At 42.4% G+C, this 23,735-nt stretch overlaps 1 protein-coding gene across 6 annotated transcripts in view; it reads right to left on the reverse strand.

The window, feature by feature from the left end:
• MYO16 (myosin XVI) overlaps nucleotides 1-23,735 on the reverse strand; it is a 539,667-nt gene that overhangs the window by 305,655 nt on the left and 210,277 nt on the right. For all 6 annotated transcript variants that reach the window (XM_075590716.1, XM_075590715.1, XM_075590717.1 and 3 more), the window contains 2 exons: nucleotides 15,572-15,637; nucleotides 6,928-7,055 (listed from right to left, as the gene is read on the reverse strand). In XM_075590716.1, coding sequence (XP_075446831.1) covers nucleotides 6,928-7,055; nucleotides 15,572-15,637 — 194 coding nt within the window. The remainder of the gene's footprint in view (nucleotides 1-6,927; nucleotides 7,056-15,571; nucleotides 15,638-23,735) is intronic.

Below are 23,735 nucleotides of genomic sequence, written 5' to 3' on the forward strand. Positions count from 1 at the left end.
TTTTTATCAGTTTCAAAGCTGGGTAACATGGACAAAATGACAAGCTGAATATGTCTGACAAAATGTCTCTAAGTTAACCCATATAAAAAATATATCCGGATAAAAGCTCTAGATTCTTGCACAAATTAGGTAGCTTGCAAAAAATGTGTGACTGGACAGAGTGACAGACTAGTAATGTCTGAAACAATGTCTCCATGTCACGTTATATTGGGACTTTATACCCCAGTCTATACCCACTCCATTTTAAATTCCCACTTTAGATTAGGCAAGCCTCATATGAGGCATAGGTTCACTTACCTGCATTATTTTAATTTTGAGGTATCTCCTAATAAAGATTATTTTAAACAATTCATTGCATCATTAGATTCCTCTGGTGTTATCAGTGTATATATCTGTTTAGAGTGCTCTCATTATAGGGGTTTCATTTTTCTATTGTTGCTATTCTACATCGCCCCTGATTGTAGCACCTCCAGCCAGGCTGTAGCAAGGGTGTTCTTTCCCTTCCCCCCTCCCCCACTTCCCCTGAAGTGTTTGATTATGCAACAGATGTAAGAACCTATTATAACATATGACACAACTCTTATGTATCATTAGAACTCACATATTGGAATAAACGGTGTAGGTCACTGACTTATCTATGTAAAGCAAGTTCTACAATACATTTTAGACACTTTTAGTAAGTAAATTTATGGAAGTCTATAATCATCCAATGTCTTTAAGACCTGATTATGAATGAGAGGATTTAAGGAAAACATTAGAGTCTGTTATCCTGCAGCTTGCAAATCTCTAGGGCTGTAGTTCAACCTTGTCCCAAAGATAAATTGGCTAATTAACTGAAGTATTTAAAGACCCTGCTCATTCTATGTATTTGGGGAACATGCAAATACATAGCTAAAGGATCATTTTTATATGTTCTATCTTAATAAAGGTCACTAATCCCACAAGAGAGATTGGTAGATAAAGAGATCTTCCTAGTTTTCCTCTAAAGGTTCCCCTTAAGACATTTTGTCAGCAGGATGAAGATATGGGAGGTTTCACTTTCTCTTGTCATATACAGTAGTCAGGAAAACAACACAGATAACTGTTTTACCTGTAGCCCCGAGGTAAATTTGAACTTTCTGGCCCCCCTCCGCGAGTGCCGTGCGGTGGCGGGTGCCGCCGGAGGCTTTGACGGACCCGCCGGCACTTCGCGAGGGTGGGGGCCAGTGCAGGGAGCGGTGCAGGCTGGTTGCCAGGGACGCGATCGGGCCGTCGCTAGGGCCGCGATCGCGTTGCCACCGGCTCGGCGGCTGGAGGAGAGTGCGCCGCCATTGCGCGTTAGCTCGCGCATGCGCAGTAGGTACAAAGTGCAGGGAAGGCCCCAGAGAGATCGCGCGAGGGCAGGACAGGGAATAGAGAGGTTGAGGCGGCCATTAGGGGTTCGCGCATGCGCAGGGCAAGTGCGCACGCGGCCCCAATACATAGACAGCCCCCTGGGAACTACAATTCCCAGGAGGCTTAGGGAGACAGGCATCAGGTGCCTGAGTGTGGCCAATAGGGCTGGAGGAAGCTCAGCCCGGGAATATAGATACATTTCCCGGGCTTTGCATGCGTGAGTCAGGCAGAGCAGAGGAAGGAGTAGGAAGGGTGCAGGGAGCGCGTGGCTCCTGCATCAGGTAAGGGTTCTCCCTAGATCCCCAGGCAGGCCCCAATTCCCGGGTAAGGGTAGGGGGTAACTGAAGAGGGACGCCTTAGACTGAGGAGGGACGCCTTAGCTAGGGAGGTGACCCTTGAGTGTGGGAAGTGCTGGTTTGGTAGTGCCACAGCGGAGAGTGCTGTGGGCACTGTCAAAGAGGCACAGTGTGCAAGCAGTGGGATTGCTGCGGGATCCGGGTGGCTGTGTGTGATTGCAGCTGTCTGGGTGTGTGTCGCTGCATGTGCTGTGCGCAGTGCGTGCAGTGTGTGTGCACGGTGTGAATCCCTGCAGGCTGACAGTGTAAGCTGAATGTTGGCTGCAGGTGTGTTAGGCTGCTAGGATTAGCAGATACAGTTGAGACTGGGTAGCTAGGGGAAGGGGGGCGGTTATTGTCCACAGGCCCTAGGAGTTTTCCCCAAGCCATCCCAGGTTGCGGTTCTTCAGGGACAGGCCCTAGGTTAGGGTTGCTGTCACTCAAGTAGTAGGTATTGATAGGAAGGCGGTTCCGGTTCCCATGCGGTTGGTGTTGCCGTGATCCGGTTGCAGTCCCGTGGAGCGGTGGGACCCTCGTTGGGGTCCACCGGCAGAGTACCTGGAATAGGATCAGACGGACGTCTGACCCTTTTTGAAGAAAGTGTGTTGCGGTCCCGAGCATCGGAGTGCTCGGAAGGTATCTTCCATATTCTAAGTGCACCAACTGGGCCCTAGCTTAAATAGTGACTGCGCAGTCACCCACGACCTTTCGTAGGAGGACGAGACATTGGGTGTGGGGTGATCACAGGACACTGGGTGGGGTACACCAGACATTGGGTTGATGTGATGCGGGTAGAGCATCTGGTTATGGTTATGTTATGTAATGTGTTATATGTGTGTTAAGTAAAGAGTTAGTATTGTTTATCTATAAGTGTTATTGTATTTCTTACTCAGGGCTATCTTTCCTCACGGGGGATCCTGGGTAAGTGGAGGCGCTGCACCAAGTAAGGGTAAGGGTTTCCCCAGGCTCCCAGCTAGCGGAGGCTCAGATCTCCTGGAGCCACACAGGTTATGCAGTACCAGTAGTCCTTTAGAGCAGGTGTGTTGCAGGGAAAGGGACCGGTTAGACCACGAGGGGCCAATGTGGGATTGGGTGGGTCAGCCGGTTCACAAAAAGGGCAACATACCTGTTTTCATAATTTTATAGAAACTCACAGCTTCCATGTTGTGCTTCTCCAATACAGTGTTTCTAAAGCTTCCACAGCTTTTACAAACTGTAAATCTTAATCAAGAAAAAATAACCACCTTCTAATCAACACAAATTATTTTTTAGTTATCCCAATGAGGGAGAATGGTAAACAAAATAATATTTTGAAAGTGGAATGAGAAGGAAAAAAATGGTGTTTAGTTTTCTAATAGGCAAAGTCAGAATGTTTAAGATAGTTATCTTGCAAAAAAAAAGAGTGCCTGTGAGAAAATGGCATACAGCATGTTGTGAAATACTCCAAAGCAAAATACTCCATCAACCAACTTCTTACAAAGAAAGAAAAAAAAATATAAAATAAAATGTTGAACTATTTTCTCGGTCTTATCTCTCTTTAAATGAAGCCTATGAAGTAAATTGCCATGGGTTTTGTTGCAAAATTACTCAATTACGGTTTTTAATGGATCATAGTGTCACTAATGGCTTCTGCATGCAGCAGAATTATCAATGTGACCTTTACATATTCACAGTTTCCTTGAGGAATATAAATTATAGAGACAACAACTACAGTACATTACACAGTTTTAAAAAAAAGATGGGGCTATGCTTGCAACCTAAAACAAATTTATAAGTCCAATTAAAGGGGCATTTCCTTTTGCCCGATTAAAAAAAGAAAATAATAATAATTGCAGCAGTTCCTTGCATTTACGGCAATGCAATTATCTAAGCTGCCGATTGATTCGTTCTTCCATGATCGATCAGTGAAGATTCTGCTTCCCAGGGAACGCAATATGTCCGCCTATTTCAAAAAAAGGATCTGGTGTAGCTTCTATAGCTGCTATAGCAACGCAAGGAAGCTTAAAGCAGCAACACATGATACATTCTCTGGGGCCTATTCACAAAGCGGTGATAAAATAAGTGCATTGGCGCCCGACTTTCTATTGGTTTATTGCACACTAAAACATGAGGGCAAAAATGGTATTCACTATCAATGAACGCCATTTTTTAAAAGGCAGATAAAAAAATGCACTATCGTCCGACCAGTTTTTTTATCAGTGCTATGGCGCTTTAAATCCTACCGAGCGGCAACTGATAGAAAAAATTGCAGCCTGGAAGAGCTGCATGGAGATGCTGCATCTCCATGCACGGCTCTTACAGGCAATCGTGCAGTAAAATGATTGATTTTGATAATAGTGAGTGGGAGCAGGGGGTCTCCAGAGCTGAACCAATTTGATTTTGCCTCGGGACCCCCTACTTCCTGAGATACAGGCCCCGGTACGGGGTGCCGGTATCCCCTGTGCTTTTAAATCTCCCGCGGCACATGACTATGAGATTTAAATCCTGCAGGGGATACCGGCACCCAATAACGGAGCCTGTATCTCAGGAAGTAGAGGGTCCCAAGGCGAAAGCAATGTGGTTCACCTCAGAAGACACCCTGCTACTGCACGCTAGTATCAAAACCCAACTAAACTCAAACACATTGTTACCGCAGCGGCTATCCGCTATGGTAATGAAGCTGCTTTAATTTTTACTAATAGCGTATGGGAGCAGGGCTCCCTGAGCTGAACCACATTGATTTCAGCCTCGGGACCCCTTGCTTCCCGAGTTACATGCCTGGTATGGGTTATTTGGGGGTGTCTGGGTGCCCCATGGGTGTCCGTGGGTCCTTGGGTGGTCCCCGCGGGTGTCCGCTGGCCTGCAATATCAATCCTGTGCAGAAAAAAGTGTGCAATGCATTCAAATAAATACACCCCGCCCAATACATACAGTACAGAAAAGGGCACAATTACTATTTTCCAGATATGGATAATAGTGCATTTTCCCATTTAAAAATAAAACATCAGCCAGCATAAAGCGAGCGAGCGCAATCACAGGCTTTATAATCTCAGACTTATGTATACACAATAAAAGTTCATTTTTATCTTGTGATGGGGTATTGAGTGCAACTATAGGGGAATAATTTATCTCTCCCTTTTTTGTTTTGCACACACAATTTGTCATCCCACAATTTTAAGTCATGTGACAAATTGAGTAACAACATTTATCAAAAAAAAAAAAAATAGGTGATTTTATATGGATATCAAAATTTTCCTTGGGTGTAACCATTCCCCACAAACAATGCATTATTTTAGATAACATAACTTTTTTGTCATGTTTATTGAAGAGATTGACTCGTGAGCAGGTTTGAACAGGATTATTATATTCCCCTTTTTCAATCTATAGTTTTTCTAACTTCATATTTTGCTTACAATTGGAGGCCCTGCAACATGCCAGGCATTCGAATACTTCTGGGATAATGAAACTAACATGCAATTACGGTAACTTGGATTTTTCGGACAGATTGGATTTTCCCCAACATTTTTATCCAATCGCTAGTACTCCAGACATACAGTAAATTACTTCATGTACAGAACAATTACATTTAAAACAAGTTATGAATGCAGCATGCTACTTTAGAAAAAAAAAAAGGGAAAAATGCCTCCCATGAAACTTGCTCTAATACCAACTGTACTGTCCTCTACAATAGCTACAGGTCTAATGATGACATAATTACCTTGCGCAAAAAAACATTCAAAAGTATTGTTAAACTTTTTGAAGGCATACATTCCCTACATTCAGTCCAGTAAATATATCACTACCATCAGTTCTCTTAGACCTAGGGGGATCTGCATCTTTAATTCAACTCCACTTATTGATTTACACTCTACCGCTTTATTTTCATCACTATTACGTACTATTTATGTGCATACTATTTTACCACCATTATTTAATATTGATCTAAAAAATTAATCCAATCTGCGAGAAACGCATTCAAAACTGGCAATGTGTATGTTCATTTGAATTCACATAATGTGTTATTCAGCAGTGTGCTGGATCAATATAAGACACAAGCAGATACAGTAGAGTATTTTACCGAATTACACCTGCTATATTTATGTACTTTGGTATTGTAACAATTCTCTTGAATGGACAGTAATGGTGTCTAAAGGTTATCACAGGTGAATAAATTACTCCTATAGTACCATTCAACATATTCAATAAATAGTGAAAACAAACAAGGTACAGTACTTAACATGTGGGAGAGAGCTGCACAGCTACTACTGCTATAAAAAGAAACATAACCAGGACACAATAATAATAGAAGGAAAGAGGCATTGTGAACAGACAGACTGCCAATAAAAATGATGGAGGAAACATTCTGACACTACAACAAATTACAGGGAAATCTAAACAAAACTAAAACTGACTAATCGTTCGGTTGCACCGTTATACAACAGATACATTATTATTAACCTCTATACAATCATACTTTTACAATGTATTCATAATATATCCTCACCCTGTGGGCAAGATGCAATCATTATTAGAGGTCCACTCTCTGAAAAAAGAATAATAATTGTTTTGTTGTTGCTACAGCAGCATGCTGATGTACCAACAATATTGATATTATAGAAGCCCATGATAGAAATATTAGTAATGCGACAGCGATGCGGAAATTAATGTATTATTAATGGTCGTGTTAATTCCCGCATTGTGTTAAGTAAAAAAAAATATCACACAAGATAAATTATTGCGCAATCTTGATGACTTAGATCATAAAACTTATTTTGCCGGGTGCAAAATGAACTCTGTTTTACCAGAGATTGATGACTCCTGGTCTATTAGTGATACTTTGATTTCACAGCATATAATTAGAGATGTTATGCTAATTTTTGTACGTTTTTCTATAACTTCCCATGTTGCGTAAAGTATTTTAGGAGGTACTGTATATAAATGAATGGGTGCTCACTCTCTTGACAAATCGTTTGCGAACTCTCATAAGGTCGCAATTTTTTTCCCCAGCTGAAAAAAGGGATTTTTTTTTTTACCTGTTTCAAGAGTTTGTGCGAAAGTTTGACACATCTTTTCATATAATATAAGTCTAATATGATATTTTGAAGTTAACCGTCTTCTAAAGTACATCTTGGTAAGGACTAGAAACCCTTCAGTTACATGGTGTTTGACAGGAAACTCCATGGAGAATTATATTCAGAGCACGGAGAATATAAATATGGTAGTGCTAAACCGGTTATACCTTAAGATAAAGCATTGAGGTCTTCGCTCCTGGAAAAGCATATGGTAAGCTCTCTCAGAACAAGCAAATATGTGTGGAGGAAGTGAGGAGCACAAACGTCCAGAGCTGTTACGGTATAATTGAGGGACCTGAAAAACAATTAGCAAAGTTACTGGTGTATTTTTTAATTCCATAGTTCATTATTTGCTGTATCTTTAACACATTTTGACACTTATTTTGGGCATGAGCAGTTTAAAGTACAGTATATGTATAGCACTATAGCCCACGATGTAAATCTAACAACAAAATCTAATACTTTATTCATTTACATAGAAAAGAAACTAATGAGCACATTTTATATACTGAAAGTATTAATGAATCTAAAGTTATAATGTATGCAGTAGGTGCAAAGGGAACAGTGGGGAGACCCCCAATCTCCCTCAAGGACAATGTAATACTCTTTATTGGAGTGCTGGGAACACTCACTGTATTCTACATTTTATATACTGTACCTTGCTAGTGTGCCCAGAATCTGCATCACCCCATTGTCACGTCATCCATACATGGATTAAACTGCAGGTCAAGATTGTGGGTAATTATATGTACATTTTCACATTGCTTGTGTTACTTTTTATCTATTTTATTTAACATGGATACTCCCTAGATTTTTTGAGTTTTATATTACACAAATTGTACAGTAATGTATGTAAGTATGTCTTTATAGTGCCATTAATGTACCTAGAGCTTCACAGCAGTAATACACATATAGATAACAAATAATATAAACAACACATGTAGCCCTGGTTGGTTTTGGGCTATAGGTCTGCCCTCCTCCTGGCAATAATTCCTAGTAATGGTAGGTTTTCCAGGAGTAATTATGGGTTTTTCCCCACTCATTGCAGTGCATTGAGTCAGAGAAGGTAGTGTAATCAGGTCTTGTGTCCAATCAGAGGCACCGGGGTGGTTCCTACTGGATCTGCATTTAAGGCACTGTACTTCCTGTATTTAGGCAGTTGTCTCTACCATGAGAGAGGCTGGTCTACCCAAGTGCAGTGTGCAGGGCTTTGTACACTGTGTGCCCTCCCTTAGGGGAGCGGTGGGAGACTGTTCCCCTTACTCTACCAGAGAGTAAGGGAAGAGCTGGGACTGCTCCTCGTGCCCTTTGGCTGGGAGTGAGGTCCAGGGACATCCTGAGGGTGGTTGCCCTACAAGCTGAGATCTGACTGCTGTGCTAAATACGGAAAGACTAAAGAGATCTGTGTTTTACTATACTTCTGTCCTGAGAGTGAAGTCTATTAGGAAGAAGGTAAAGAGATTCTCCTGCAGAGACTTCTCCCCAAACTTCTGGGGGCTGCAAGAGATTGAGGCGCTGCACCTGTGAGTACTATTCGGCCAAGACCTCAGAAGTTTGTCCTGTCATTCCCCTATAACACTATGCGTGAGACTCAGGGTCCCCTGTTACCAGCAGGTTTGCACCACACTCAAATAAGTAACCGGCACAAGTTTCCCCAAGATAGACCCTATGTGAGATTGGGGGTGGGGAGGGGGGGACACAGGGTTACACACATAAAGGGGAGAAGTGCATCAGATATAAAACAAACATTTAGGAAAAGGAGCATATGATCTAATTGGTTGGTAGGAAGGATGTACAGTGACAGTAGGTGGGCATTCTGGTAAGCTCTTCTGACAGGGGCCAAGGTTTATGTATGCGGTGTAAAACTCACTCATAGAGCTACTCATATGCTTCCTTATGCAGGTGTGTTTTGAGTTGGGTCTTAACGGTTGATAGAGGGGGTGCTTGTCAGATATTGAGAGGAATGACATTCCAGAGGTGTGGGGCAGTCAGTGAGAAAGGTTTAAGGTGGGAGAGGTCTTAGATTCAAAAGGAAGCCAGGAGAGGGTTTCAGCAGGGGAGATATTGAGACAGATTTCGGAAAGAGGCAGAGGAAAAAAAGTCAGGTTTTAGCTACTTTTTGAATGTGAGAAGAGAATGTGAGAGAGGAGTCTAGTGTGACCCCTACGCAGCGTGCTTGTGCTATTGAGTGAATGATGGTACATCCAACAGTTATGTGGAAGGATCATGTAGTTTCCACGAGGCACGGTGATGCGGAGCACAGCCAAGCAGTAAAGGATTGCGCAGGATTCCAGCAGTGTTGGTAAAAACTTCTTTATTAAAGCATCATGGTGCAGACAGGCATAGGAAAAAAGGGGTCTTTCTCTTACGCGTTTCACACCTATTCGGCGCTTCGTCAGAGATATTGTGACTGATTATATCAAGATTTATGACCTAAAGTCATTAGAGCACTATTATTGAACTTTGTAATGTGGAAGGAGGTAGTAGGGCCAGGTTTGGGAGGAAGTATGAGGAGCTCTGTTTGTGCCATGTTACGTTTAAGTCGGCAGAGGGCCATCCAGGATGATATTGCATAGAGACATTCAGAAACTTTAGTCTGTACAGCAGGTGTAAGGTAAGGAGTTGAAAAGTAAATTTATGTGTCATCAGCATAGAAGTGATATTTGAACCCAAGGGATGTGATTAGGTCACCTAGAGAGAGTGTGTAAAGAGAAAGGAGAAGAGATTGCAGGTCAGTGCCCTGGGGAACCCCCACAGTGAGATCGATAGAGGAGGAGGAGGTGTTAGCTAAAGAGACACTGAAAGTACGATGGGAGAGGTAAGAGGAAATCCAGGATAAAGCTTTATCCAAATATCAACTAGAGTTCCAGCACTCACTGACTACGGGAAAAAAATATCAAAACAGGGTATAAGCCAAAAAGTAAATAATTTAATGCAAGCACAAGATAGTACAAATAAACTTGGAGTGATGTTGCACAAGCGGGTAAATAATAATGGACCCTTCACAGAGGTGGTGAGGGAAAATGAACACAGGGACAGGGAGTGGGCGAGACAATAAACAAGGTGTAGGGGGGTTACAAATATGATGGGGGAGGGTAAGCAGGGGGGCAACACTTCGGGGGAAAGACCCCTAACTCAGGCCCGTTCCCTCGGGTCCGTGCGGACCACAAGGTACTTCCCTCGACCCTGTATCCCCAACCACCAGAGCAACACCCAGTAATCAAATTACATGTGCAATCAAAGCAGAGTATAAGCCCAATGGCTAAAGTCCAGAATCAACAGGAGTATAAATGCAGTTTTAGATAAAGAATCAAACCATCAGGATCTCAGCAACAATAAGTCCTCTCTTAAGACTATGGAGAATGTGAAGGAGTAGAGGGTGATCCACAGTATGAAACATTGTAGAGTGGTCAAGTAATATGAGCAGAGTGTAATGACCTCTGTCTTTGGCAGCATGGAGGTCCTTAGTTATTTCAGTGAGGGCTATTTCAGTGGAATGAGCAGTGCGGAAGCCAGTGTAAAGTAGTGCTCACCATAAACAGAACGCGACCGTGAGGCCGAGGTGGGGATTGGATAAAACCGACCTCCAGCCAGATTGTAGAGGGTCTATGAGAGAATATGTGTTGAGAAAATAGAGCAAGCAAGAGAATACAAGATGTTCAAGGAGTTTAGAGGCAAAGGGCAAGAGGGAGACAGGCCGATAGAAAGACGGTAGGGTCAAGCTTGCTGGTTTTGATTAATGGTATAGCTGTTGCATGTTTGAAGGAAGAGGGAAAGGTACCAGAGTAGAGGGAGAAGTTAAAAATGTGTGTGAGCGTAGGGATTATAGTAGGAGAAAGAGGTTTTAGGAGATGGGAGGGAATGGGGTCAACAAGACAGGTCATAGAGGGAGAAGAGGAGATCAGCAATGACACATCCTCCTCTATGACAGCAGAAAAAGAGTCACGGAAAGGAGAGTTAGGAAGAAGTGTAGGATGGGAGGAGGATACAGAGGAGATGTCCTGATGTATGGATTCCATCTTTTCCTTCAAATAATCGGCAAAGTCCTGAGGCGAGATGGAGGAAAAAGAACCGGGAGCAGAGGGTGGTCTGAGTAGGGAGTCAAAGACAGAGAAGAGTCGGCGTATTAGATTTATGCGTGTTGATTAGTGAAGAAAAGTACAGTACCGACACACTTTATTGAAGTGTGGTCGGTACCGCAAGCCGGGAAATCTCCCGGCTTGCTAGTGGCCGCCCCTCGGCGTGCCGCGCGTCATAGACGCGCGGTCACGCGTCATCGGGAGCGTGCGCCCCCTGCACGCGTGTCCAGGGGCTCCCCGAGGGAGCCCTGGTGTCCCGCGATCGCGGGACAGCGGCAGGGGGTTCCGGGGGACCCGGCGGACCCGGCAGCGGTAGGGAGAGCGCCCCGATCGGAGGGCGCTCTTCCGCTGCTTCGGCGCACGCCCGTCACTCTCGGGCGCGCGCCAGGCTACTGCTGCGGCAGAGAACGGGCAAATGCTCAAATAAACTCTGCCGCAGCAGTAGGTTTGTTTAGCTTGAGAGAGGGCAGAGTTGAAACAGGATAGTATAAATTTGTAGTGAAGGAAGTCTACGAGAGTATGAGATTTCATCCAGAGGCGTTCAGAGGAACGAGTGCAAAAGCGCAGCATATGCATGTAGGAATTTAGCCAGGGTCTGGGGTTAGAAGGGCGAGAATGGCAGAGAGAAAGCGGGGCATGTAGATCAAGAGAGGAGGACAGGGCAATGTTGTAGTTCCTGACCACGTTGTCAGAGTATGGAGCAGAGCTGAGAGAGGAGAGTGAGGAGCATAAAGTGGAATCAAAAGCTGGTACTGTAGGTTAATAGAGTGCAGGTCTCTGCAGAAACGAGGGGTAGATGGAGGTGGAGAAGGGGAGAAGTCAGAGAGAGAAAATTAGATGAGGTAATAGTCAGGGAGAGGAAAGGGGGAAATGGAGGAATCAGAGAGAAAAAAGTTATGCATGAGTTAAGGAAGTGCAGAGGTGTTTCTCTTATACAGTAAGTGTCCCATTTGATATTACTACTATTATAGTACATTCCAGCATAATTACACAAAATGAAGAAAATCTATTTTTAGCAATATACATAACACAACAGAAAAATAATTAAGTAAAGGTAATAAGTCCTAAAAGACGGACATCTACGGACATCTAATTGGAGAAGTTTGCCATGCTGTCCATTCAGCCACTAATATGAGAAGCAATACTATACTGGGAGATCATGAAATTTAAAACCAAAAATCAATTAAAAACCAAACAACATTTTCTTAGAGACAAAACACCAGTGAAATTGCCCACCCTTATTTGTAGTAACACAATATATGCTTCAAAATGAACTCTGAGAAATTGCATGTCCTGAAATGCAAATGAATCCTAAGGATTAACATATATTAATAGCAAAATTAATTGAGCAATAATCTAAATCCTTACAGAATGAGAAAGTCAATATAAATGGAGTGTTAGGGAGAAAGCAAGGGTAGTGAAAAAAATTGTTCCTCAATATAATTCAAGTAAGAGCTACTACAGTATGTAACATGACAGTAACAATAAGCCCCAAAAGTAATGTTAACTCTTTTGCATATAAGGATATAAGGATATGTCATCTAGAAATAGTAAAGTAGTTATCTTCAATTAATGCAAGAATTTTATATTTTAATCGTCAATGATTCGATTACAAAAGATAACGAGCTACAAAAGCAGAGTACACTAGATGTGTTTTTTCTATTTGAAAAATAATCTCAACCAAGTAATGATAGATATTGAATTAAGGTCAATATCAATGACAGTGAAACTCCTAAGTCGTTATTAGAGATAAGAAGACAAGACAAGATTAGCAACTCAGAGCTCTGCTCTCTCTTGCTTATTAATGATTAGTATAGGTAGTAAAAGATTATCAGAGCCAGCAAAGCCCCCACTCAATATGCTGTGAAGCCACGTATCGTACCGTACTGACTTTAGAGAAGATTTTCGTCCCATTTATTTGAATAGAGCTGATCTCATTCTCAGAACAGGAAAACATCTACACAGCATTTTGCACAGAAGCCTCAATGTGCAGGATAATAAAGCAAGGGCACAATGCAGTTTCTCTGCAGATGTACTTAGGAACGTGGACGTTTTCATGTCTAATTAAGTTCAATGTACAGTAACTAAATCCTGCTGTTAGATAGAAGTAATAAACTGACTAAATAACATAGCTTAATGAAACAGAATAAGGACAAGAAGAGGCGGTCATGCAGGCATGATTAGAAAATATGTTTTGTGTTACGTCTCAATAAGGCTATAAAGATGCTGGAAAGTATTAAAAAGATCAAATGAAATGATCCCTGTATACTGTAAATCTCTAAATCAGTGTTGTACAACCTTTTTTTGTTTAAAGAAACCTACAATTATATTGTGAAATTCTGCGGAACCCCAACCCACTCTAATAGTGCGTCTGTGATAAGATGCTTTGTAAGGAACCCTAACCCTCTCTAATAGCGCGTCTGAGATCAGATACATTGTAAGAAGCCCTAACCATCTCTAATAGCGTGTCTGAGATCAGATGCATTGTAAGGAACCCCAACCCTCTCTAATAGCGCGTCTGAGATGAGATACATTGTAAGGAACCTTATCCCTCTAATAGTGTGTCTGAGATCAGATGCATTGTAAGGAACCCCAACCCTCTCTAATAGCATGTCTCAGATCAGATGCATTGTAGGAACCCCAGCCCTATAACAGCACATCTGAGATCAGATGAATTGTAAGGAACCCCAGCCCTCTCAACTAGCTTGTCTGAGATCAGATGTGTATGTATGTATGTCTTTATTTATATAGCGCCATTAATGTACATAGCGCTTCACAGCAGTAATACACGTGGTAATCAAATAAATAACAAATAATACAAATAACACATAAAGGGAAGAAGTGCTTCAGACATAAAAGTAACATTTAGGAAAAGCAGTCCCTGCTTCGAAGAGCTTACCATCGAATTGGTCAGTAGGAAGAACGTAAAGAGACAGTAGGAGGGCGTTCTGTAAGTGCATCTGCAAGGGGCCAAGGTTTATGTATGAGGTATAAAGTAAGAGCCACGGAGCTACTTATAAGTAGGGGTGTTTTAAGGTGGATCTTAAAGGTGGATAGAGAGGGTGCTAGTCGGGTACTGAGGGGAAGGGTATTCCAGAGGTGTGGGGCAGTCAGTGAGAAAGATTTAAGGCGGGAGAGGGCTTTAGATACAATAGGGCTAGAGAGAAGACATCCTTAAGCAGAACGCAAGAGTCGGGATGGTGTATAGCGAGACATTAGGGCTGAGATGTAAGGAGGGGCAGAAGAGTGTAAAGCTTTAAAAGTGGAGGAGAATTGAGTGTGTGATACGGGATTTGATAAGAAGCCAGGAGAGGGATTTCAGCAGGGGAAACGCTGAGACAGATTTAGGAAAGAGTAGAGTAATAATGACAGCAGCGTTTAGGATAGATTGTAGGGGAGACAGGTGAGAGAAAGGAAGGCCGGACATCAGGAGGTTACAGTAATTGAGACGGGAGAGAATTAGGGTCTGTGTCAGAGTTTTAGTAGTCGAGCAACAGAGGAAAGTGTGTATCTTTGTAATATGGCGGAGGAAAAAACAACAGGTTTTAGCTACCTTTTGAATGTGAGACGAGAATGTGAGAGAGGAGTAGTGTGTGACCCCTAGGCAGCGTCCTTGTAGTCCTGGGTGTATGATGGTACTTCCAACAGTAATGTGAAAGGAGCTAGTAGGGACAGGTTTGGGAGGAAATATGAGGATCTCCGTTTTTGACATGTTAAGTTTAAGTCGGTGGAGGGCCATCCAGGATGATATGTAAGATGTATTGAAAGAACCCCCAACCCCCTCTAAAAGTGTGCCTGAGACCATATACATTGTAAGGAACCCCAACTACTCTAAGAGCACTTCTGAGATAAGATGTATTGTAAGGAACTCCTGCCCTCTCTAATAGCTCGTCTGAGATCAGATGCATTGACGAAATGCAACCCCCTCTAATAGTGTGTCTGAGATCAGATGCATTGTAAGGAACCACAATCTTCTCTAATAGGGTGTCTGAGATCAGATGCATTGTATGGAACCCCCATCCTCTTTAATAGTGTCTGAGATCAGAAGCATTGTAAATTGTTTTGTATTTGGTACAATTTTCAAATGTCCTGAAATTTGCAGGGACCCCTTTAGGGAAACCAAGGAAACCCAAGAATTGCTAGGAAACCCTGTTGAAAAACACTGCTCTAAATGCACCTCATTAGAACAGCATACAGTACAAGTGCAGAGAAGTGCCACCAAAGAAAGGACCAGATAAGGTTAGTTCACTTTGGGGGAAAATGAGTTACTGTAAAAAGGGATATAATTAATACAGATACATATTCGCAATCTACAATATTGTAAACAATACAAAATCTTGCAGGGAGACTTTTCAAGCGAGAAACTACAAAACCACCAGATTAAGTTTAGAGTATATCAAAGATCACTTTCAACATAGGAGAGCAATAATTTTAGTAATGGCAGTGAAAATGATGAATGTTCTCCCTATATAAATGCTAATGATAAAATACAGGAGGCAAGTTTAAATAGAGACTGGGTATGTTTATAGAAAGGACCCGACATAATTAAAGATAAGGAAGTATTGATCTAAAATGCATTTTCCACCCCTCCTATGGTTTGATACACTTATAAACAGAAATAAAGCGTTAAACCGACTGTTGGTGTTAGGGATAGTTAATGGTTTTTTTTTTCATGTCAACTACACGTACGTAATTACAGAATGTAAGTGAAGATGAAAAAAAAAGTTCTTACCAATGCTGAGTAGATTGGAAGTTCCTTGTATGGATTAACAAGCAGCAGAATATTTCCAATGTAGGTCTGAAATAAAATAAATGCCGTCACTATGGTTTGCTCATTCGTCAGGTGCAACCAAAGTGAATTCTCTAACATTGAATGATGTTCTTCCTTTCTAAAAAAAGAAGGATTTTTTTTATTTTTCTGCACCTCTAAAAGCAAAGGAGCTGTAAAACAGTTATGAATGTATTTGTGGATCTGAGAAAAGGATCACTTGCGGCTTTTATGTCTTCACAATAGAAGTTTTGTTACATTCCTGGATCATTGTAGAACTATGGTCAGCGTGTTTTGTTAAGAACTCTTTCATTGCTATAGTGAAGACATAAAAGCTTCAAGAAATCCCTTTTTCAGTTCTAATAATCTTGTTCATATTTGTTACAGCTACATTGTATCTTATGAGATGCTTAAGAATAAAGTACTGTAGTCTTTACAATTGGGGAAGAAAGATCAGCATCACACATTTTTACATTATAATTACACACTGCTTGGACATTATTTTGCATCATGAAAAATATAGGGATATGTGAAGCTGATGCTGTGTCCCTAATACATTGATTGTTTTCATGTTTCCTTTATACACGTAGCAGAAGCAAAATAAGTGTATTACATCTTTTCTCCCAAGAATGTGTTTAATGATTTTTAACAATTACATATTTTCTATTACAGATGTAACAAAATTTCAAGTTTACAGTGCCGGGGCAAGCCACCATGACTGAACAGGTGCTGAAGGATTATCGCTGTGGGGAGTCCGATTCGGAAGCTTGGCCTCCGCGCCCCCCCCTTCCCACCCCCACATCGTGGCCGCAGTTCCGGAGACAGTAAGTGTCGCTACATCTGTATTTTCATGTTTCTATCTGTGCTCGCGCTTTTGGATTATATTCTCTTTAAACTGAACGCAATGGGGTTACTGTACAGAAGAAGAGAGACTTAGGGGCAGGGCCGCCAACAGAAATCGTGGGGCCCGGGATAAACATTTTAAGCAGCCCCCCCCCGTGTCGGCGATATTGCCCGCCACCCCCCCCCCCCCCATTTCACACCTCACGAGCCTCCTCTCTCTCCCCCTCTTCCCATGTATTTCTCTCCCTTCCGTCTCACCCTCCCACCTCGCATGTATTTCTCTCCCCTGCTTCTCACTCTTACTCCCTCTTTTCCTCACTCACCCCCTCTCCTGTCCCTCTATCAATTACCCCACGCTCACTCATTCCGTACCCCCCCACACACACACACAATTCCCCCCACAGGATATATACCAAAAAACTTCCCACCCCAAAATATATACAACCCCCCCACAAATGCATACAAAAACCCCACCCACCCAATACATACATATACCTACACAATACACACACACACACACATATATATATATATATATGTATACACAAACATACAAACATACATACACATAAATATATATATATATATATATATATACATATATATATATATATATATATACAAACATATATATATATATATATATATATATATATATATATATATATATAATACTGAGTTAAGTGGAAGTGCTGTATGCTGGGTGATAATGGGGAAAGGCGGGGTTGCAGACCTGCCTAAGACATGCAGATGAGCATACAGCTATATTTGCATATATATATATATATATATATATATATATATATATATATATATATATATATATATAGAGAGAGAGAGAGAGAGAGAGAGAGAGCCAACAGAAAAAGCAACCTTGTAGAAAGCACACGGACATACTTTACAGTGTAAACAAAGAATTTTATTGACGTGATAAAGTTAAAAGGTGAGGGGGGCTCAACTCTACCAAACAAAATGAACCTGGAGGCAAGGGTCTAAACATAAAACCAATACTGACATGCACAGAACACAGGGAGCTCTGTAAAAGCGCACCTGTAGAATGGAAACCCACACTGAAAATAAAGGTATCCACATAGAAAATCACCATATAATCGTTCTGACTAATTGCATGAAGTGGATACAGGGAGGATATAGGTAGCAATGTGAAATATACATTACCACTCAGTGTAGGGGAGTCACGGGCAAAAGAGTAAGTCAGAACCTCATGTCAGGTCAAGGAAGGTAGCCCCCCCCCCTCAGCAGACTCCCACTCCGACGCGTTTCGACTTGAAACTGTCTTCTTCTGGGAGTGGTGAGGGGAGAAATGGGCTAGCATTTATAGTCTACCACATATTATGGAATTGGCACCAAGTTAGCATCTAATTCGAAGCAGCTGTAGTAAAGGGGAGTAGTTGCCTAAAGACGTCATGTCCACAGGAACTGCCACACGTGACCTCACTTCCTGTGGAGTTTTTGCAGTCGGAGGGAGCGGGTCTTCACTCTTCACTTCCCACATCCAAACGGGGTATGTACTCAGACTGGTCCGGACCCTTTCTGTAGTGCTAGTGTGATCTAGAATTGACCCGGTGCCATCCCCCGATTGTACTGGTGCATGAACCAGTTATTCTAACACATTTTACTTTCGTTTTGTTATTTTTCCTTATTCATCATTGGACCTTGGTCGTCCACTGTCTTATCACCCCCTTTTTTTAATAATAAATTATACTATCCCTCAGTGCGCCTATTTGTCACTTGTTTTTCTTGTTTGTGAGCCCCCCTTGTGGGAGTTCACTTTTATAGGGGATGTGTGGAACCCCCCCAGACTAACGGCTGCAAAAGGTACTATTTACAGTGGTATCCCCAGCGCGGAACAACACATCTGCTTTTATATATATATATATATATATATATATATATATATATATATATATATATATATATAAAACACATCCACACCAGGGGAAGGACCAGCACAGATAACATTCCAATAGACACTGTTTATAGTATAGCTTTTGCATGCTTCATTCATTGTAACATCGCCGGAAGAAGAGATCAGTGTATCTCGAAAGCTCGCACAAATAAAAGCATTTCGTTAGCCACAGAACGGTATCATCTATTTATTTTTTGATTATTGAAGCTCGGCTAACACGGTACTGATACCTCTACATATATATATATATATATATATATATATATATATATATATACATTATATATACATACATACACACACACACACACCTTACTGGGAATGTGTGTGTGTATATATATATGAACATACAGTAATATGTACAGTTTCTTTATGCTTTACTGTGGAGGGTTTCTGTCACTTTTTTTTACCCACCATAACCTTAATAATTGTGGTGATTATATATATATATATATATATCCAATCCATATAAAAAATATCCCAAGACCCCCAATCCACATAAAAAATACCCCAACCCCCCCAATCCATATAAAAAAATACCCCAAGCCCCCCAATCCATATAAAAAATACCCCAACACCCCCAATCCATATAAAAAATACCCAAAGCCCCCCAATCCATGTAAAAAAATATCCCAAGCCTCCCAATCCATGTAAAAAAATACCCCAAGCCCCCCAATCCATGTAAAAAAAAATACCCCAACACCCCCAATACATATATATAAAAATCTAACTTACCTTGGGGAAGATCTCAGATGGAAGGGGGCACGGCGTGCCGGTGGTGGTGGCAGTGCTGCTGGGGAGGGGGGGCGCGATGCTGCATTGGGCGATGCTGCAGGGGGGGGCATTACGGGGGAGTCCCACGGCTGCGGGGGGTGTCTGGCAGCTGCGATGTGTGGCTGGACAGCCCGATCCTGCGTGGAAGGGGTGGCGGTGCTTTGAGGGGCCCGGCAGCTGGTCACAGCAGTTGCCGCCAGCCCTGCTGCAGGCACCCCACGTTGCGGTGTGCTGCAGGGGTGGGGCCGATGCTTGCCCGATGCTGCGGGGGAGGGGGGTGGCGGGGCGGGATGGCCCGGTGGCAGCAGGGGGGGGGGCTGTTCCCCGCTGCTGCTGTGGCGGCCAGTTTTGGCCCGGTGGCTGCGGGGGGGAGGTGGTGGGGTGGGGGGATTAGGTGGCAGGGGCTGCGGGGGGGAGGGGGCGGTGGCTGGTCACAGCAATTGCCGCCGGCCCCGCTGAGACACCTGTCTCCCAATGCTGCTCCTGCGTGCGCCGGACCTCCTTCTCATGCCGGCGCGCCGGAAGCATAAGTCAACCTACTTCCGGCGCTGCCAACTAGAAGTCCCGGCGCCGGGTGCAGAGTTTTTTTTTTTAGTAACTGGCGCCCGGCCGCGCAGGGGGCCTTGGAAGCCAGGCCCCCCTCACCCATGGGGCCCGGGACGCCAGTGCCCTTTGTCCCCTGCTGTTGCCGGCCCTTGCTTAGGGGCCTATGCGCTAAGCACCGATAACCCACTTATCGAGGCCTTTTAGCCAAAAAGCCTACTGCTATTCAGTAAGCCCCGGTAAGTTGTCGATAAAAGCCATTTTCAGCGAAAAAAACTCTGAGAAAAAAAACCGCCAAACGAGCAGCAATAAGCCACTTATCGGTAGGTTTTCAAACTCGTGCAATTCTAGTAGTCCGATTAGCTTATTGAGGCTAATTGCGGCTCTAGAATAGAGCTTTCCTCTCAAAATCGTCCCGCCAGGAAAAGTTGGCAGGAGGGTGGTGAGAAGTTGCCGAGAAGCGGTGAAACAGCACATAGAAAACAAAATGCATTTTCCTGCATCGGATTGATGCTGGGAGTCTCCAGAGCTGGTATCTATTAATATCAGCACCAGAGACCCCCGACATCAATCCGATGCAATAAAAATGCATTTACAGGCAACTTCATTACATTAGCGGCTAACCGCTAAGGCAATGAAGGGGTTAAGGAACAGCAGCAGCTTTATTGGGGGCAGAGGGGGTGAGTGAAGTGGGTACTTGGCCCTTCACTCACCCCCTTTGCCCTGAATAAACATTACAATATGTAATAACAACCAACACATAACCCACCCACCCACTGTGCCCCCATAATAGCTCATTTGCCCATTATAAAATAAAACATTAGCCAGCCAGCATTAATAAAGTAAATAAAATGTTCAATTTACCCCTGCCATCATGAAGGGCATCCTCATCAGCATACTGCAGGTCCATGTACTCCGTTGCAAGAAAGAATATAATACAATCTAATGGCCCCTAACCCCTTAATCACCATAGTGGTTAATAACTGCTATAGTAATGAATGGGTCAACCCACCCTGCTACCCACCTGGTTGGTCTAAGCACCAACCCCGGACAACTAAACCCACCCTCTATCCATTGATTGGCATAGTGATATATCCTACTCATATAATATGGGCATGATAAGGCTGCAGTCCCAGTCAGCACTGTAGCGCGGGCGCCTGGCGGGGTGGCGGCACGTGCACAGTGCTTCACGCTTTCTGCGGTCTTGGGAGAGAGGGACAGATTGCGACAGGAGGGGGCATGGCAGGGGTTTTGCGGGGGCTTGGCCATGACCTCACGCGGCTGGTTCGCCCTCATTGGCTGAACCGCCAGCGGGGGCGTTGCCACGCCCCCGTCGCAAGTTCCAAATACATTTTTTTTGTATTTGTGAAAACTTGCAGTAGAGCGTGGCTGCTAATTGCGCTCCGTGGCAAGTACTGGGCCCGGTCTGATTGGGGGGCGGTGCTTGTGCGCACAGCGCACGCTGCACTGGGACCACAGGCTAAGCCACAATAGCAGTCAATGGTCACCTTAATAAAACAGCATGAAGACCAAAAATACACAATAATAAAAAATATACACAAGCACCTAAACACCTCAATTCAATAAATAAAAGCACTAGCCAACCGATCAAATTAATACATAAAAGCACTAACCAAGAAAACAATTAATTAATTTTAACCACTAGCCATCAAATCAATTAATGAATAAACCACTAGCCAACAAATCAATTATAACCAGTAGCCAACAAAACAAATTAATAATTAAGAACGCCAAAACAATCCTAAAATGTACTAAAAACAAGCCATCCAAAATTCTAAACAATTTAATCAAAACAATAAACAGAAATAGAAAAAATAACAGTCAATAGAAAACAAGCATTTGCCAAAAAATGCATTGGCCTTCACTGTATTTATATATACCCTAAAGGGGCATAGATTAATTCATTAGTAGTCAATGTGCAACGAAAAACATAAAAAGAAAAAAATACCATTAAAAAAACCTGTAAAAATACAATTACATACATTCAATATTTTTCTTACCATTAGAAGTGTTGACTCTCCCAATCCCGGCGTATAAGGAAGCTCTTGTACCGCAACGTCGTCAAAGTCAATCCAACGCCATCCACCTTGAAGATCCGGAACAGGTAACAAAATGCTTCTTTCTTTTATCTTGTATCACCATCTTCTTTCTTCATCTGTAATTATTTCTATCTTTTCTTTAATCTTCTATCTTCATCTGTCAATCCATCGCCCCATTGAAAATCCACAATACGATGTTGTGTCGTCGGCTTCTTGAGGTAAAATGAGACGTCAAGGCCTTATATATGGCCTGTGAGATCACATTTCAGGTGAGATGGCACTGCTCCAATCTGATTGGATGCAGTAGCATGTGTCCGCCTCTTTTTTTCTTGTTAAAGATGTGACGTCATCTCCAAGCGAGGTGCATCACATCCTTCAAACCAGATGGACATCATCCCTTAAAGTGCCATCACATCCTTTTGAACTAATGTAACCTATCACATGGTAAAGCAACTAATGGGATTGTCTTCAATCCCATTGCCTGTAATACCCTGTGATATAGCCATGTGGTTTTAAGATGTGACATACATCCCTTGGAGATGACGTCACATACTTAACAAAAAAAAGAGTTGGGTTCATTATACATCATCCAATCAGATTAGAGCTGTACCATCTGACCTGAAAAAGTGACGTCACAGGCCATAAATAAGGCCTTGATGTCTCATTTTACCCCAAGAAGCCGACGAGACAACATCATGCTGTGGATTTACCATGAGGCTATGGATTGACAAATGAAGATTAAAGAAAAGAAAGAAATAATGACAGATGAAGAAAGAAGACGGTGATAGAAGATAAAAGAAAGAAGAATTTTGTTACCTGTTCCGGATCTTCCATGTGGATGGCGTTGGATTGATTTTGATGATATCGCAGTATGAGAGCTTGCAGAATTGCCTGGATTCAAAGGGTCAACACTTCTAAAGGTAAGAAAAATATTGAATGTACAGTATGTAGATGTATTTTTTTCAAGTTTTTTAATTGTATTTTTTTCTTTTAATGTTTTTCATTGCCCATTGACTGATACTGTATTTATCTGTACCCTAAACGGGCACAGATTAATACATTAACATTCAAAGCATTTTTTGGCAATACCCTTTTTCTATTGATTGTTGTTTATTATTTGTCTGTTTATTGTTTGTAATTTCATTTTCCTATTGTTTAGCGTTTATATTAAATAATTTTTTGTGTTGGCTACTGGTTTTAATTGATGTGTTGCCTAGTGGTTTTATTAATTGATTTGTTGGCTAGTGGTTTAAATTCATTCATTGTTTTGTTGGCTAGTGGTTTAAAATTAATAAATTGATTTGTTGGCTAGTGCTTTTATTTACTTAATTGTGGTGTTTAGGTGCTTGTGTATATGTTATATTATTGTGTATTTTTGGCATTCATGGTTTTTGATTAGGGTGACCATTGGCTGCTATAGTGGTTTATCATGCCCATATTATATGGGTATGATTTAACACTATGTCCATCAATGGGTACAGGGTGGGTATAGTGATCCGGGTTGGGTGGATAGGCCTCCCGGGTGGGTAGCAGGGGAGGTTGGGTAAACCCCTTAATTACTATAGCGGTTATTAACCGCTAAGGTGAGTAAGGGGTTAGGGGCCATTAGATTGTATTATGTATTGTATTATTTCTGGCAACGGAGGAAATGGCCCTGCAGAACGTTACCTGCAGAATGCTGATGAGGATGCCCTTCATGATGGCAGGGGTAAGTAGAAAGGTTTATTTACTTTATTTATGCTGGCTGGCTAATGTTTTATTTAATAATGGGCAAATGAGCTTAATTTGCCAATTACTGTACTGTATGTGTTGGGGGTGGGGGGAGGTGAATGTATTTATTGCAATGTATTCCACATTTTTTTCCAACAGGATTGGTACCGCAGGTCAGCAAGGACCCATGGGGACCACCCGAGGGCCCCCAGACACCCAACAAGGACCACCTGAGGGCCCTCATTCACCCATGGGGAAAACCCAGGGACCC

Source organism: Ascaphus truei, chromosome 3 (assembly GCF_040206685.1).
Source record: "Ascaphus truei isolate aAscTru1 chromosome 3, aAscTru1.hap1, whole genome shotgun sequence".
NCBI lineage: Eukaryota > Metazoa > Chordata > Amphibia > Anura > Ascaphidae > Ascaphus > Ascaphus truei.